Genomic DNA, 12,688 nt, shown 5'->3' with positions numbered 1-12,688 from the left:
ATATTTACTATAGTGATTTCTTAGAAAACTTGTCTAGGTGCTCTATTCCTGGTACTAAACCTTGAATTTGTTGAAACATAATTTAACATATTTTCTGTTTTATAACACTGTCTTTGTGCGTTTGAGATTTCCTTTTTTCTTAGGAAAGAAGGCTGCATGTCTCTTGATATGTTTGCCACTGCTATATTCTTAAAGAAAACTAACTTCTACTTGAGTAAAGTTAGTGTTTAATAGTATTTCCCCAAATACATTATCCAGAGCTTAAGTAATTAAAATCCTGTTTGTGGTATGTTATTTCTTTGGGTATGGCATGATATTAACACAGTATTTGTCTTTTTTTCATCATTTTCTCCCCATTGCTTAAGAGTTCTTGAAGCCAGCATAGCAGAAAATAAAGCATGTTTAAAGAGAACACCTACAGAAGTTTGGAGGGATTCTCGAAACCCTTATGATAGAAAAAGGCAGGACAAAGCTCCTGTTGGACTAAAGAATGTTGGCAATACTTGCTGGTTTAGTGCTGTTATTCAGGTAAGGATCTTTACACAGGTCTTACTTAGTGGGTATGATAGCAATGGAAAGTGGATTGGGGTTGTGTTTCTTTTAAATTGTGTACTTTAAACATAAATGCAGGCAAGATTTTAATATGCCCTTCTGTCTACTGAACTCATTTGTGGACTGTAGGACTCCGCACTTCTCCCTTGTCCTTACCCCCAGTATGGAGTTTTTTGACAGTAGAGCACTGCCTGTGTCTTTCACTTATTTCAAATTTATCTCTGCTCCCTCCCTATTAGGAATTGTTGTCAGAGTGGAAAGGGTGAAAAACGTTTTTGTATGTAATTCTCTGCAAATTTTGAGAAGGAGATAACCAAGATATGAAACCAGATCTGTTTTTGTTGTTGTTAATCAAATCAGGTTTATTGTATATAATGGAAAATGTTAATCATAGAATTATAGTCATTTAAATACTCTTCTTAATATAAGGAGGTATTTTGTTTGAGGAGGGTGTAGATTGACATAATTCTCAATGCATATGTGAGAATGATGTAAAGAATAAATACTGATAGTTTAACTAGTTACTTTTAAAGTAACACTTTTTTTTAACTTAGAAGGCCCTTACGAAATGTTTCTTGAGATCCTTATTCTAAGATGAAGAATTTTTGTATGTATAGTTATGTATCTTCTTAATGTGGACTAGTTTTCTTTCTTGTTTCTTAGTTCTTCTTTTACAAGATATGACTATTATTATTTTTTACCATTTTTAGTTCTTTACCATTTTCAGTTAGAAATTGATAATGTTATCCATCAGATTATGAAACACTGAATTAAATAATTTCCTTAAAACCATCTATGAATAATTAATTTTTATTACCCTTTAAGAAAATATTTTGTTTGATTTTCCTAATGCAGTTGAATTATAGTTCGTTATTTAGTATTCCTGATGAGTACTATTTAAATAATTTTGTATGCCATTTCTTTTTATATTCAAAACATCTCTTCATTCTGTAGCTTTCCAAGCCTGTATGTATGATGGCATAAACTTCTTTGTGATATTAAAGCAGCTAACTCTGGTTATTTAGTTCATTTTCTTTAAGATTGTTAATTGTGTTCTCTAGGTGATTAATCTGTAGTTTTAACTTTTTTCCTACTTCAGTGTTACAATTTCCAACTTTCTCCCACTTTTTTGCGTGGCACATAATACCATACAATTTGATTAACTTTGGTTTTCTAGATTTATGTCTAACTCTTTAATATTCTGTGGCATATACTAGTTAGTGATATGCTATACTCTTTGTTTTTCAGGCTATTAAAATGTTAAGGGATACCTGAATTATTATAAATCTATAATAATACCTTTGTTCCTATCCTAGATTAATTATTAATGAATATTTAGATATTAATAATATCTAAAATTTTATTAGTCTCTTTGCCTTACTTTATTTGCACTGTAAGAGTTTTTACATTTATTGTCCAATTTAAATTTTATAATTTACACATTATTTAAAAATATGAAGCACAGTTTTAAGGCTGTGATGTGAGTCTTCATGAATACACTTTGCTTCCTGTATTTGGACAACTAGGTGCTATCTCTATACTATAATGGCCAATTAGTGAGGCTCATTGATTAGAAGCCTCTTTCAGAAAACTGTTAGAAGAAAGTATTTACAAATAGTATTTGTTAGTTAGAATAGGTGCTTTTTATTTCTCTACACCGTGTTGTAAGAAAGGCCTGTTTGAAATGATAACTAAATTCATACTAACAGAAATGGGGATAGCCACTTTTTGTTTTCATAGGATAAACTTCTTTCAGTATCTTAGTTCAAATTGAAGCAGTGGTACATCTATTTCTACTCTGAGTGGTGTTTGCTGATCGTAGCTTTTGTTTTACTTCTCAAATTTTTGGTATTTTTTGGTGGGGAGGAGAATGGACTGGAAAAAATTGCTTGTCCTATTTAAAATTTCAAGTAATTTTACTGATTTCTAAATTTTACCTTAAATTACTGGCTGTTTAACTGGTAGAATCCTAAAATAGGCTAGTATAGGGTTCTTGGGATTATTGTTACTAATATATTTTTTAATTCTTTCTGGAGAAATCTGGATACCTAGGAGAAGTGACCTAGCCTTGAAAAGTTTGGGTTATAATGAAGTATTAGATCATTGGCTTTAGGTGTGTGGAAATACATTATAAACTTCAGATTTTGGAAAAGTGTGGATGGGAAGAAGAATTTGTCAAAAGATCACTTCAGGTTTTTTTGTTTTTTCCCCTTACTGTAATTTTACTGTATTCTATTTAGCTTTTCATTTTCGTCTCTGGTAATTGGAATCTTTTTTTTTTTTTTTCAGTTTGTGACATTATTGTTTAATTCCACAGATACTATTTGAGATGTAAAAGTTTATCATCATAAATGGAATTTTTCACCTATGAAAGAAAAGTGGGGCAGGAAATCTGTTACTGTTGGAAGTTTCTTAATTGTATTTTCCCAAGTGAATTGGAACTTACTCAAACTATGATGTAAATGTACTGTAAGGTTTCAATTACAAAATTTTCTCAGGGATGGAATTTACTTAGTTGGCAGGACTAGTGTGAAACAATTGGGACTTCTTTTCCTTGTAAGTATATCTGCCAATTACAGAAATTTCCGTGGATAATAAACCTCTCACTGCAAAATACGTAGCAGGGATAGGCTACAGAGGGTACAGTTTTATACTTGTCTTTTTAGGTACTGGGACCAATATTTTGGGAGAAAAGGGACACAATATCAGAAAGGGACTATAAGCAGGGAGAAGATGGGACAGAGGATGGCTTAAGTAATCTTGTGGATGCTAGCAATATTAGCCGGACTGTTCTAGATTGAGTACTAACCCCTTAGCTAGTCAGGAGTATTTTTATCCTGGAACTTAAACACCTAGGAAGGACTAATGGGGGCTGCTTTTTCTCCACTAGGGTATCAGTGAATGAGGTAGCTACTTAGAAGCATACTCCTCTCTTGCTAGTTTGGGGTGTAATTCATGGATTCTCATGATGACCCTTGGTACCTTTCTCATTTGGATGCCTCTGAGATGCTCAGAAGTAAGGTGTGCATCCTTCTCAGTTTGCTTCGTACAGCTCCAGTTTACTTCTATTGTAGATCTACTGGTACCTGTTATCAAGTCTTAAAGCTCTCTTTCACACTCAAAAGAATTGTGAGTTGGAAGATAAAGGATATGGTTGGTCACCTTAACTCATAAGTCATGTCACTCCGGGTTGACTAAAATATGAGCATCCTGAAGGCAGAGAATACATCTTCTAGGTTACTGTTTTATATCAGGATAGAATACAGTGTTTGACACTTTGGAAAAAGTAGGGTATATTATTTTGGTGGAATTGAAGACTTAAGATGCTTTTATCACCCTAATGATGGATGGGATTGAGAAGATGGTGCAAGTTTTCAAAAAATGTTAAGATATCATTTAACATGTTTATTCACATTATTTGCTCTTAAATCTTTAATTTTCATCAAAGAATTTAAGTACATAGTTCAAAGAGAAAATAAAAAATTCCATAGCAGTAAAAGGCTTATAATGAAAAATAGTAGTAATCTGCCCCAAACCTCCCTACTTCACAGTCTCTGCTTCTTAATAACTACAACCAGTTCTAGCTGTTTTTCCTTTTATCTTCATTTTTCTAAATGACATGCCTTCCTGATGAGATAAATGGGGATTTAGCTGTCTCATTTCACATACCTAGAATTGCCTTTTCTTTCATTCCCAACATAGTTATATCGTAAGTTTAAAATAGTCAGTAGTCAGTGTTTACATTTTTCTATGACTTTGTAAACATTACAGTGATTTACTGGGAGTAGCCCTTTGTAATCCTTGTTTTCTTGGCGTTGTCAGGAAAACACCTTTTTTTCTTTCTATTTTCTATATACTTATCCCTAAAATTTTCTAAATACTCTTAACATCTCTGTTATGGTCTTAATGATACGTTCTATATTTGTAAACATATTAGCTCAATTTCTTTCTTTCTTTTTTTTTAAATTTGTTTCCCTTTACCACGGAAAGTTTCTCTGTCTCGAATCCAAGCTGGATTCCTATTCTCTATGTTTTGAGCACGATTGCTGGCTTTCCAAAGCAGGCCTAAGAGAAAGAAGATTGTGGAAAGGTTGACTGGGGATCACTTTGCAGGGTTTTTACTTAATCCTCCCATTTGTAGCCCTGAATCTTAATTCCCTCTCACACACACTATGACTGATTTTTCTGAACCCAAGTCAGTTCAGTTCAATTATATCCAAAGACTAAATATCCTGTATCCCACAGAAGGAGGTATTTGTCTGACCTTTCTGTATCTGGGAAGGATATGGGGATTTAACTGCTCTGTATACAGACTTTTATCTTTTAATCATGCCATCTGTTTTCAGTCCCTACCTTACCTTGAACTTTAGTGACACTATTCCTTTTTTTTTTTTAATCCACCAAGGAGAATTGATCTTGCTTCTCCTCAGTGTCTTCATTATAGACAGTTTATATCCCTTTGCTCTCTTGTCATCACTCTTTGTCTTCCACAAGTTATTTGAAATCTCATCTCTCATAGCTTTCTGTTATTAGCAAGAGTTTAGCCAAATTCCATTTTACCAAGTGCTCTTCAAAATATACCTTTTAGCTTTGGACTGAATGAAAGGATACTTGTTTTCAGGGTGCATCAATCACAAACACAATTTAGGCGGTAGTGACAATTACCCTTCCCATCTTTCTTGAAGAAATATGTTGACCAATACTATTATGACTGTGACTGAGGATACAGAATGTTAGTGACTTAAAAACATTAATTTCCATGATTCATTGTAATGGTCCCAAGTTCTACTTTGGGTAATAGCTTATTAGGTTGTTTTTGACTGTCTGCCTGGTGGTATTTTGCTGAAACCTAACCCAACCAAACCAAAACAACAACAGATCAACTTTTCAAGACTATATCACATAACACTAAAGCAGTGTGGGATTTTGAGGCTAAGCTCTGAGAGAACCGGGTTTTTAGAGTAAGCTTCATTTGTTGGGTTGATTTTACCCTTGAGTAATTCCAGAAGTGGCTACTGAGTGGCTGGGAAGGTAAGCAAAGTTTTGTACAGACTAGGAGTGTTAGTAAATACTTCGTTAAATTCTAGAGGGCTAGAACCTTGGATTAATGAGAACTGAAAATAGGCCAGGCTTTATAGTTTTTTGAATCCCAGTGTCATCTCAGAATTGTTTGGTTTAAGTTGATCTGGGATTGCAAATGGCCCAGTTTTGCTGCCTGCCAGAAGGAAATGTAAATTCTATTAGAAGGTAATATTATCTAGAACTTAGAATTTTCTCTGCTTTTCACATAAAAATAAATGTTTAGCACTCAAATCAGTCATAATCATACCAGAAAATAGGGTATATCCAAAAATTAAGATAAAATAACCAGCAATATGAAACCTGAAAATTGGATTGTTTATAATATGTATTAATATGACCAAGGAATTAAAAGCAAGATTGAAAATTTCAGTAAAAAAGTAAACTATTAAAAAATGTTCCCCAATGGGAGCTTAGAGCAAAGAAGTAGGGTTGGGATTATCCTATTTTGTCATTATTCTCTTTCCTATTTAAATTTCTCCTAAAAACAGTCCATACTTTGTTCCCTTTATATCCCATTTCTTCACTGCTCATTGCTTGCTGTTCTTCCTCTGCCATTCTACTGAAAAGGTGACTTCCCAGTTGACAAATCCAAAGGTTAGTTTTTTGCCCTTTATTGGATTTGGCAACATTTGAGACTATAGATGGCCCCAAATTTATCGTGGTTCAGCTTAGGTTTTTTGACTTATAGTGGTGCAAAAGTAATATGTATTCAGTAGAAACTTTACCTTGAATTTTGATCATTACCTGAGCTAACAATAATAATACTCTTTTGATGATGGCTCCTACCCAGCCACGTGGTCATGAGGATAAACAACTGATAGACTTAAAACCATTTTGTGCCCATACAACCATTCTGTTTTTCAGTTTCAGTATAGTAGTTAATAAATTACAGGAGATACTCAATATTTTTGTTATAAAATAGGCTTTGTATTAGATGATTTTGCCCACCTGTACACTAATGTAAATGTTCAGAGCAGTTTTGGGCTGGGCTAGGCTAAGCTATGATGTTTGGTCGGCTAGGTGTATAAAACGCATTTTCAACTTAGTGATATTTTCTTTATTTTTTTTAAGGATTCTATTTGTTTGACACAGAGAGACAGCAAGAGAGGGAACACAAGCAGGGGGAGTGGGAGAGGGAGAAGCAGGCTTCCCGTGGAGCAGGGAGCCTGATGCAGGGCTGGATCCCAGGACCCTGGGATCATAACCTGAGCCAAAGGTAGATGCTTAACAACTGAACCACCCAGGCACCCTCAACTTAATGATATTTTAATCTTACGGTGGGTTTATCTAGATATAACACCATCGTAAATCAAGAAGATCTGAATTGCTAATCTTGTCCTTCTTGAAATTAGCCATTGATTCGTTGATGTACTTCAGAGTTTTCTGTGGTACTTATATCTTTGTTGAGAGGCTTCATAGGTATTTTTTAAAGTTCCACAATTACTCTGATACACAGCTATATTTGAAAACACATGCTTCTCAAATCCTTTTTCTTTTTGATTACATACCCTTCACTTTCTATACTATTCTTATTTTGTCAGAGACTCAATATATTTTCTGCTGCCTGTCTCCCTTGTGTCTGCATGTAGTGGGTGCTCCATAAATATTTATTAAATGACTGAATAAATGAATTATCTCATGTGTTCATATTGTTTAATTAAGAAATACTTTGGGATTCCAAGATAACCAAAATGTTTTCCTACAGTTTCTGTTACCATCGTTATGATTTTTTCTTTCATATTTAGGTCTTTAAACCACATCCATATCTATATATATCTATATCTGATTCTATTTCTTTATATATAGTGGGCCAGTTTTCCCAATACCCAGCTCCTAAACAAAACCTTATTTTATCATTGATTTGTGGTGCTACCTTTATCTTCTATCATGTTGGCTCACACAGCTTTGCTAAGACCTCATACATTATTGCCTCCTGTACAGTGATTTTCAAGGGTAATAAACTGTGACTCCCAGAAGGGAATACTTTTTATATTGTGAAGCACTTGACACATATATGTATATGTAAAATATGTACAATGAAAACTTTGCAAACAATATTCTGTGATGTGTTTACTATGTATGACATGTTTTAATATTTTCAGTCGTATTTTATTTCATTTTTTTGGACAAATATTCACCATGATGTTAATGTGTTAAAAGCAATAGTTTAAAAAACAGTTCTAGGAAGCCTTTCCATGGGCAGCTTTCATATGCTCTCACACTCTGTGAGATCAGTATTATTGTATGTTGGAGTCAGATTTCTGTTGTTACAATATCTGTGTGTTTTCTAGGCTGTGTGTCTCCTTGAGCTTAGAGATAATAGGTAATTTCTTTTTGTCTCTAGCATCTGGCCCATAAATTTATTTGTACTATATTTTTGTAAAATTGATACCTCAAGATAACTCAGTGAACATAACATGTCTAAAAAGTTTTAGACTTTGCATTTGTGTACCTTTTATTTTGAGGAAACTGCTTATTAAGCACCTAAAGAAAGACAGCCTTTAGGTTTTTTGAATTGTCCACATATAATTTTCTGCTTTCCACTACACTAAAAATTGTTAATGATCAAGAACAGTGTGTCAGTATATAAGAAATTTGACATTTTCTCTAGGAGAAAATAGGCCTTGTGCTAGTGGCAACAATCCTGGGTATAAGTAGTATAGTCAAAAATAAATCTCTGAGACCAGTCATATTTTTATAGTTCTGTTAATAGAATTTTCCCTTAGGTTATCTTAAATTGTTGTTCTTTTTCAGTCATTATTCAATCTTTTGGAATTTAGAAGATTAGTTCTGAATTACAAGCCTCCGTCAAATGCTCAAGATTTACCCCGAAACCAAAAGGTAAAATTATGAAAGATTTTTTAGCAGAGTATCTATCTATCTATCTATCTATCTATCTATCTATCTATCTATCATCTATATATGTCATCCTATTCTTTTATCTGTGCTTGGTTTTGGGGCAGTTTGTCTCATCAGATCTGGAACTGTTAAATTTGAATATCAACTCGTTAATTTTGGTTACTACAGTAACTTTATAAATATGAATTTTTCTTCACACGTGGGTCAAGTAATATGCCAATTTTTTGTGTCACTTTAGTAATTGCTTTTTCATTTTTTTGTACTGTCAAATTTCAGTAAACTTTATAGGTTTCAGTTTATAATTCAAGGTCTTTCTTCAGTTGCCTCCTGAAAAATTATGTGGGAATAAAAATTTCTTTTAAACTTTGTGTAGTTGAGCCTTTTGAAAGATTAGTGTTGCACTGACTGTCTTTGCAGTGCAAATCTGTAACTTCTATTTTGTAAGTTAACACTGTTAGGTGATATAATGTGACAGAGCATACAGATAGATAATCAGGGCTAGATTGCCTGGGTATTCTGTCTGTGGACCTAGGGCTTGACCTGCCTGTTTTGTTTTCCTTATCTGAAAGGTGTAAATAATAATAGTGATTATTTTATAGAGTTGTGAGAATTAAATGAGATAAAACATACAGAGGGCTTAGAAGTGCCTAGTACATAGTAAGTGCCTCAGATGATGTTAGTTACTGTATTCATATTAGTTTTTCAAAGATAGGACTGATGCAGAAATTTATACTTAATGGAAAAAGTTAATTATGGAGATGATGTACATGAATGTTTGGGGCTTTAGGGATCTTGTCATAAAGAAATTGTAGCCCTAAAGGGGACTGGTTGCACAAAGAAGTTAAAGTTTTAGGTTTCATTAAAGTGTTGAACTTTGTGTGACTTATTGTATTAATGTTACATAATTAAATCATGTTTTTCTCTTAATGTGTAATTTGAAAACCACTTGTTCTGCAAACATGAAACATTTATAATGCAAGCTAAATATAACAATTTATAGCTTGCTTTTCAGGCTATAATCTTTGAGCTATAAAGTATCAGGCTCGTAAACAAGCCATTTTCAAGAGGGAGTCCAGATCACTTGACAACCCCACAGACCTCCAGAGAAATTAAGCAAAAACCCTTCACTCATTACAGTTTTGCCATGAAACTTTTTGGACTATTGCTTCTCTTTATCTCAACTTGTTTAATAATCACTGTTCTCTCTTCTGATATCTCAGTTGAAATAGATTTATAATTTACATGACATTATTTGGAAATATTGCTTCCAATTAGGTATTCATATGTATCTTGACCTTTTCTTTTTTGTTTCTGGATTTTAGTGCTTTACAGAGTTAATTTATTCTTCAAAATGTTGAGTAAGACCAAGTCAGTTTTACAGTCCTATTTAAAAAACAATTGTGATATCCATGCTTGTATATCAGAGCTAGTTTTAAAAATTGTTCAGCTGAGTACTAGGGAAATACATAAATCCAATCTTCATCACCTTTCTAGAGAAATTTGTTTTCTTGCAATGGAAGGGGCAGCATGTCCAGGGGTCTCTTCAGGTTAAGGAGTTAAAAGTATCTCTACTTCCATTCTGAATAGTTATCAGAAAAACTGATTGGTGTTACATTCAACTGAGGTGATAAAAGACACAGGTTTTTAAAAAGGTGTCAATGTGTCTTCTTGCCACTTATTATTTAATAGTGAATTTAAATCCAACTAATGTTAATGTTTACTGCAACACTGAGTTTGAAAAATAATGTGCTAAGATACAGAATACCCTTGGGGATCACTTTGGTCAGATCACAGAGATGTCATTTGCATGCATTGCTAATCAGGATTTTTTTTTTAGGTTTATTTTTTATCAGCAGGTAAATCAGTCATAAATATTACATACTTATTGAGTGAGAGAAAGAGATGTAGTTTTGAAATCAGTTTGTATTTTAGGTAGACTTGGTTATTCTAGAAGTTGAAACTAATTTTATACATAAATACTTATTGTACTGTTTGTAATTTTAATGTCTAGGAGAATTGTGAGGTTACTAGAAATTTAAAGATGGATTCTCACTGTAAACACCTCATCCCTCCCCACTCCCACATACAGTGTCTTTTGGCTTAAAAAGTCACAAACTGATGACAAAACGTGTTAGATGTTGAGAAAACAAAGATGCATAAGTTCATTATAGAGCTAATCTCCATATAAATAGCTAAAACCTATTACTCATAAGGTTAATATTAATTGAAGTCTTGATTTCAGGGCAAATATTTCCAAATAAACAATATTTCCATACTTTCCACTACTCAGAGATGAGAAACATATGAACAGGGAAAGTTTAGTTAAATACCAATGAGCAAATACCTGAAGGAGTTTTAAATTTTACAAATAACAGAGGCATCCTGGAATTTCTGTCTTTAGTGATGAATAGAGTAACAAGTTTGGATTTATAAGTTTCAGTAAATCTTAAAGGATTCAAAGCATACAAAGTATGTTTTCTGACCATAGTGGAATTTGACAACAGAAAGATAATTAGAAAATCCCCCTGATAGTAGGGAAATTAAGTAATACACTGTAAGTAACCCAGGGGACAAAGAACAAATCAGAAGGGAAATTTTAGAATGTTTTAAACAATAAAAATTAAAATATGACATACCAGAATTAGAGGGGTGTAGCTAAGGCAGTGGTTAGTGGAAAATACACGAACTAAACACATTAGAAAATAAGAATGGTTTCAAATTTATGACATCATTTTGCACATCAAGAAATTAGAAGAAAAAGCACATTAACATTTAAAAGTAAAGGAAAGAAAATAATAAAGAGCTAAGTCATTGAAATAGAAATGAGAAAGACAGTAGAGAAAATTAATGGAACCAAAAGCTGCTTCTAAAGATCAGTAAAATTAATGAATTTCTATGTAGACTGAGCCAAGAAAAAAGAGGGAAGAAACAAATTAGCAATATAAAGAATGAAAGAGAGGGATATCACTACATATTCTCTAGACAATAAAAAATAATGGACTATTATAAACAGTATCCTTATATTACATTAAAAAATGAATTTTTAGTTAAGAACCTACTCAGCGAAAAAATAAAAAGTCAATAGTGAAGTAGTTCACTGGTAAATTATACTAAACATCTAAGGAAGAAATAATACCAATTCTTTACATGTTTTTTAAGAAAACTGAAGAAAAGATAAAACTTCCCAATTCTATGAGCCCAGCATTATTACCCTGAAACCAAAATACAAAAAGATGTTTCAAGAAAAGAAAACTAAAAACCAGTATTCCTCATGAATATAGAAGCAAAAGTTGTAGCAGATTTTTGGCAAATTGAATCCTGAAATATCATTGAAGGATGCTACTTCATTGGCAACTGGGATTTATTTAGAACTGCAGGATTGGTTTAGTGTTCAAAAATCAGTGTCATTCACCATGTTAACAGAGTAAAGAAGAAAAACCGTATGATCATCTAAGTAGATAAGAGAATTTGACAAAAACAAATGTATCTAAAATCTCACAGAAACTAGAAATTGAAAGAAGTTTTCTGATCCTGATAAAGATTGTTTATGAAAAGCCTACAACTGGTATAATACTTAATGGTGGAAGACTGAATGCTTTGCCCCAAAAATTAGGAACAAGGAAGGATGTAATCCTTTACCACTGCTGTTAAACAGTAGCCTAGAGTTCTTAATCAGTGCTATAAAGCAAGAAAAAGAAATAAACATGAAGATTGGAAAGGGAAGAGAAAAGCTTTCTTTTTGTGTATATGACTTGATTGTCTATGTGGAAAATCCTAAGTACTAAGTAAATAAGTAAGTAAATAAATAAAGATAGAACCAAGAAATGAATTCAGCAAGGTTACATGATAGGAGGCGAACATACAAAAATCGACTATTTCTAAATACAACACACAACGGGAAATTTAATTAAAAAATACTTATGTACAGTAGCATAAAATGTGGACTAATAGGGGTAAAGTTTTATGGAAAATTACAAAATATTGCTGAGAGAAATTAAGGAAGTAGATATGTTCAAGGATCAGAGGATTCAATATTGTTACGGTATCACTTATCCCCAATTTAATTTATAGATTCAGTACAATCCCAACCATAATCCCAGCAGACCTTTTTCATAGGAATTGACAAATTGACATAAAATTTATGTGGAGGGGCCCCTGGGTGGCTCAGTCATTAAGCATCTGCCTTTGGCTAAGG

At 32.9% G+C, this 12,688-nt stretch overlaps 1 protein-coding gene across 5 annotated transcripts in view; it reads left to right on the top strand.

Annotated features, from left to right (window-relative positions):
- USP25 (ubiquitin specific peptidase 25) overlaps positions 1–12,688 on the top strand; it is a 126,687-nt gene that overhangs the window by 45,875 nt on the left and 68,124 nt on the right. For all 5 annotated transcript variants that reach the window (XR_003208538.2, XM_025872728.2, XM_073891814.1 and 2 more), the window contains exons 5-6: positions 366–528; positions 8,389–8,475. Coding sequence is in view for 4 of the 5 variants with exons in the window: in XM_025872728.2 (XP_025728513.1) it covers positions 366–528; positions 8,389–8,475 (250 nt within the window). In the remaining variant the exon portion in view is untranslated. The remainder of the gene's footprint in view (positions 1–365; positions 529–8,388; positions 8,476–12,688) is intronic.

This window comes from Callorhinus ursinus, unplaced genomic scaffold (assembly GCF_003265705.2).
Source record: "Callorhinus ursinus isolate GAN/ISIS: 27379988/994484 unplaced genomic scaffold, GSC_fseal_2.0 scaffold1, whole genome shotgun sequence".
NCBI lineage: Eukaryota > Metazoa > Chordata > Mammalia > Carnivora > Otariidae > Callorhinus > Callorhinus ursinus.
Note: the sequence above shows the minus strand (reverse complement) of the source record. Positions and strands in the feature narration are given on the sequence as shown.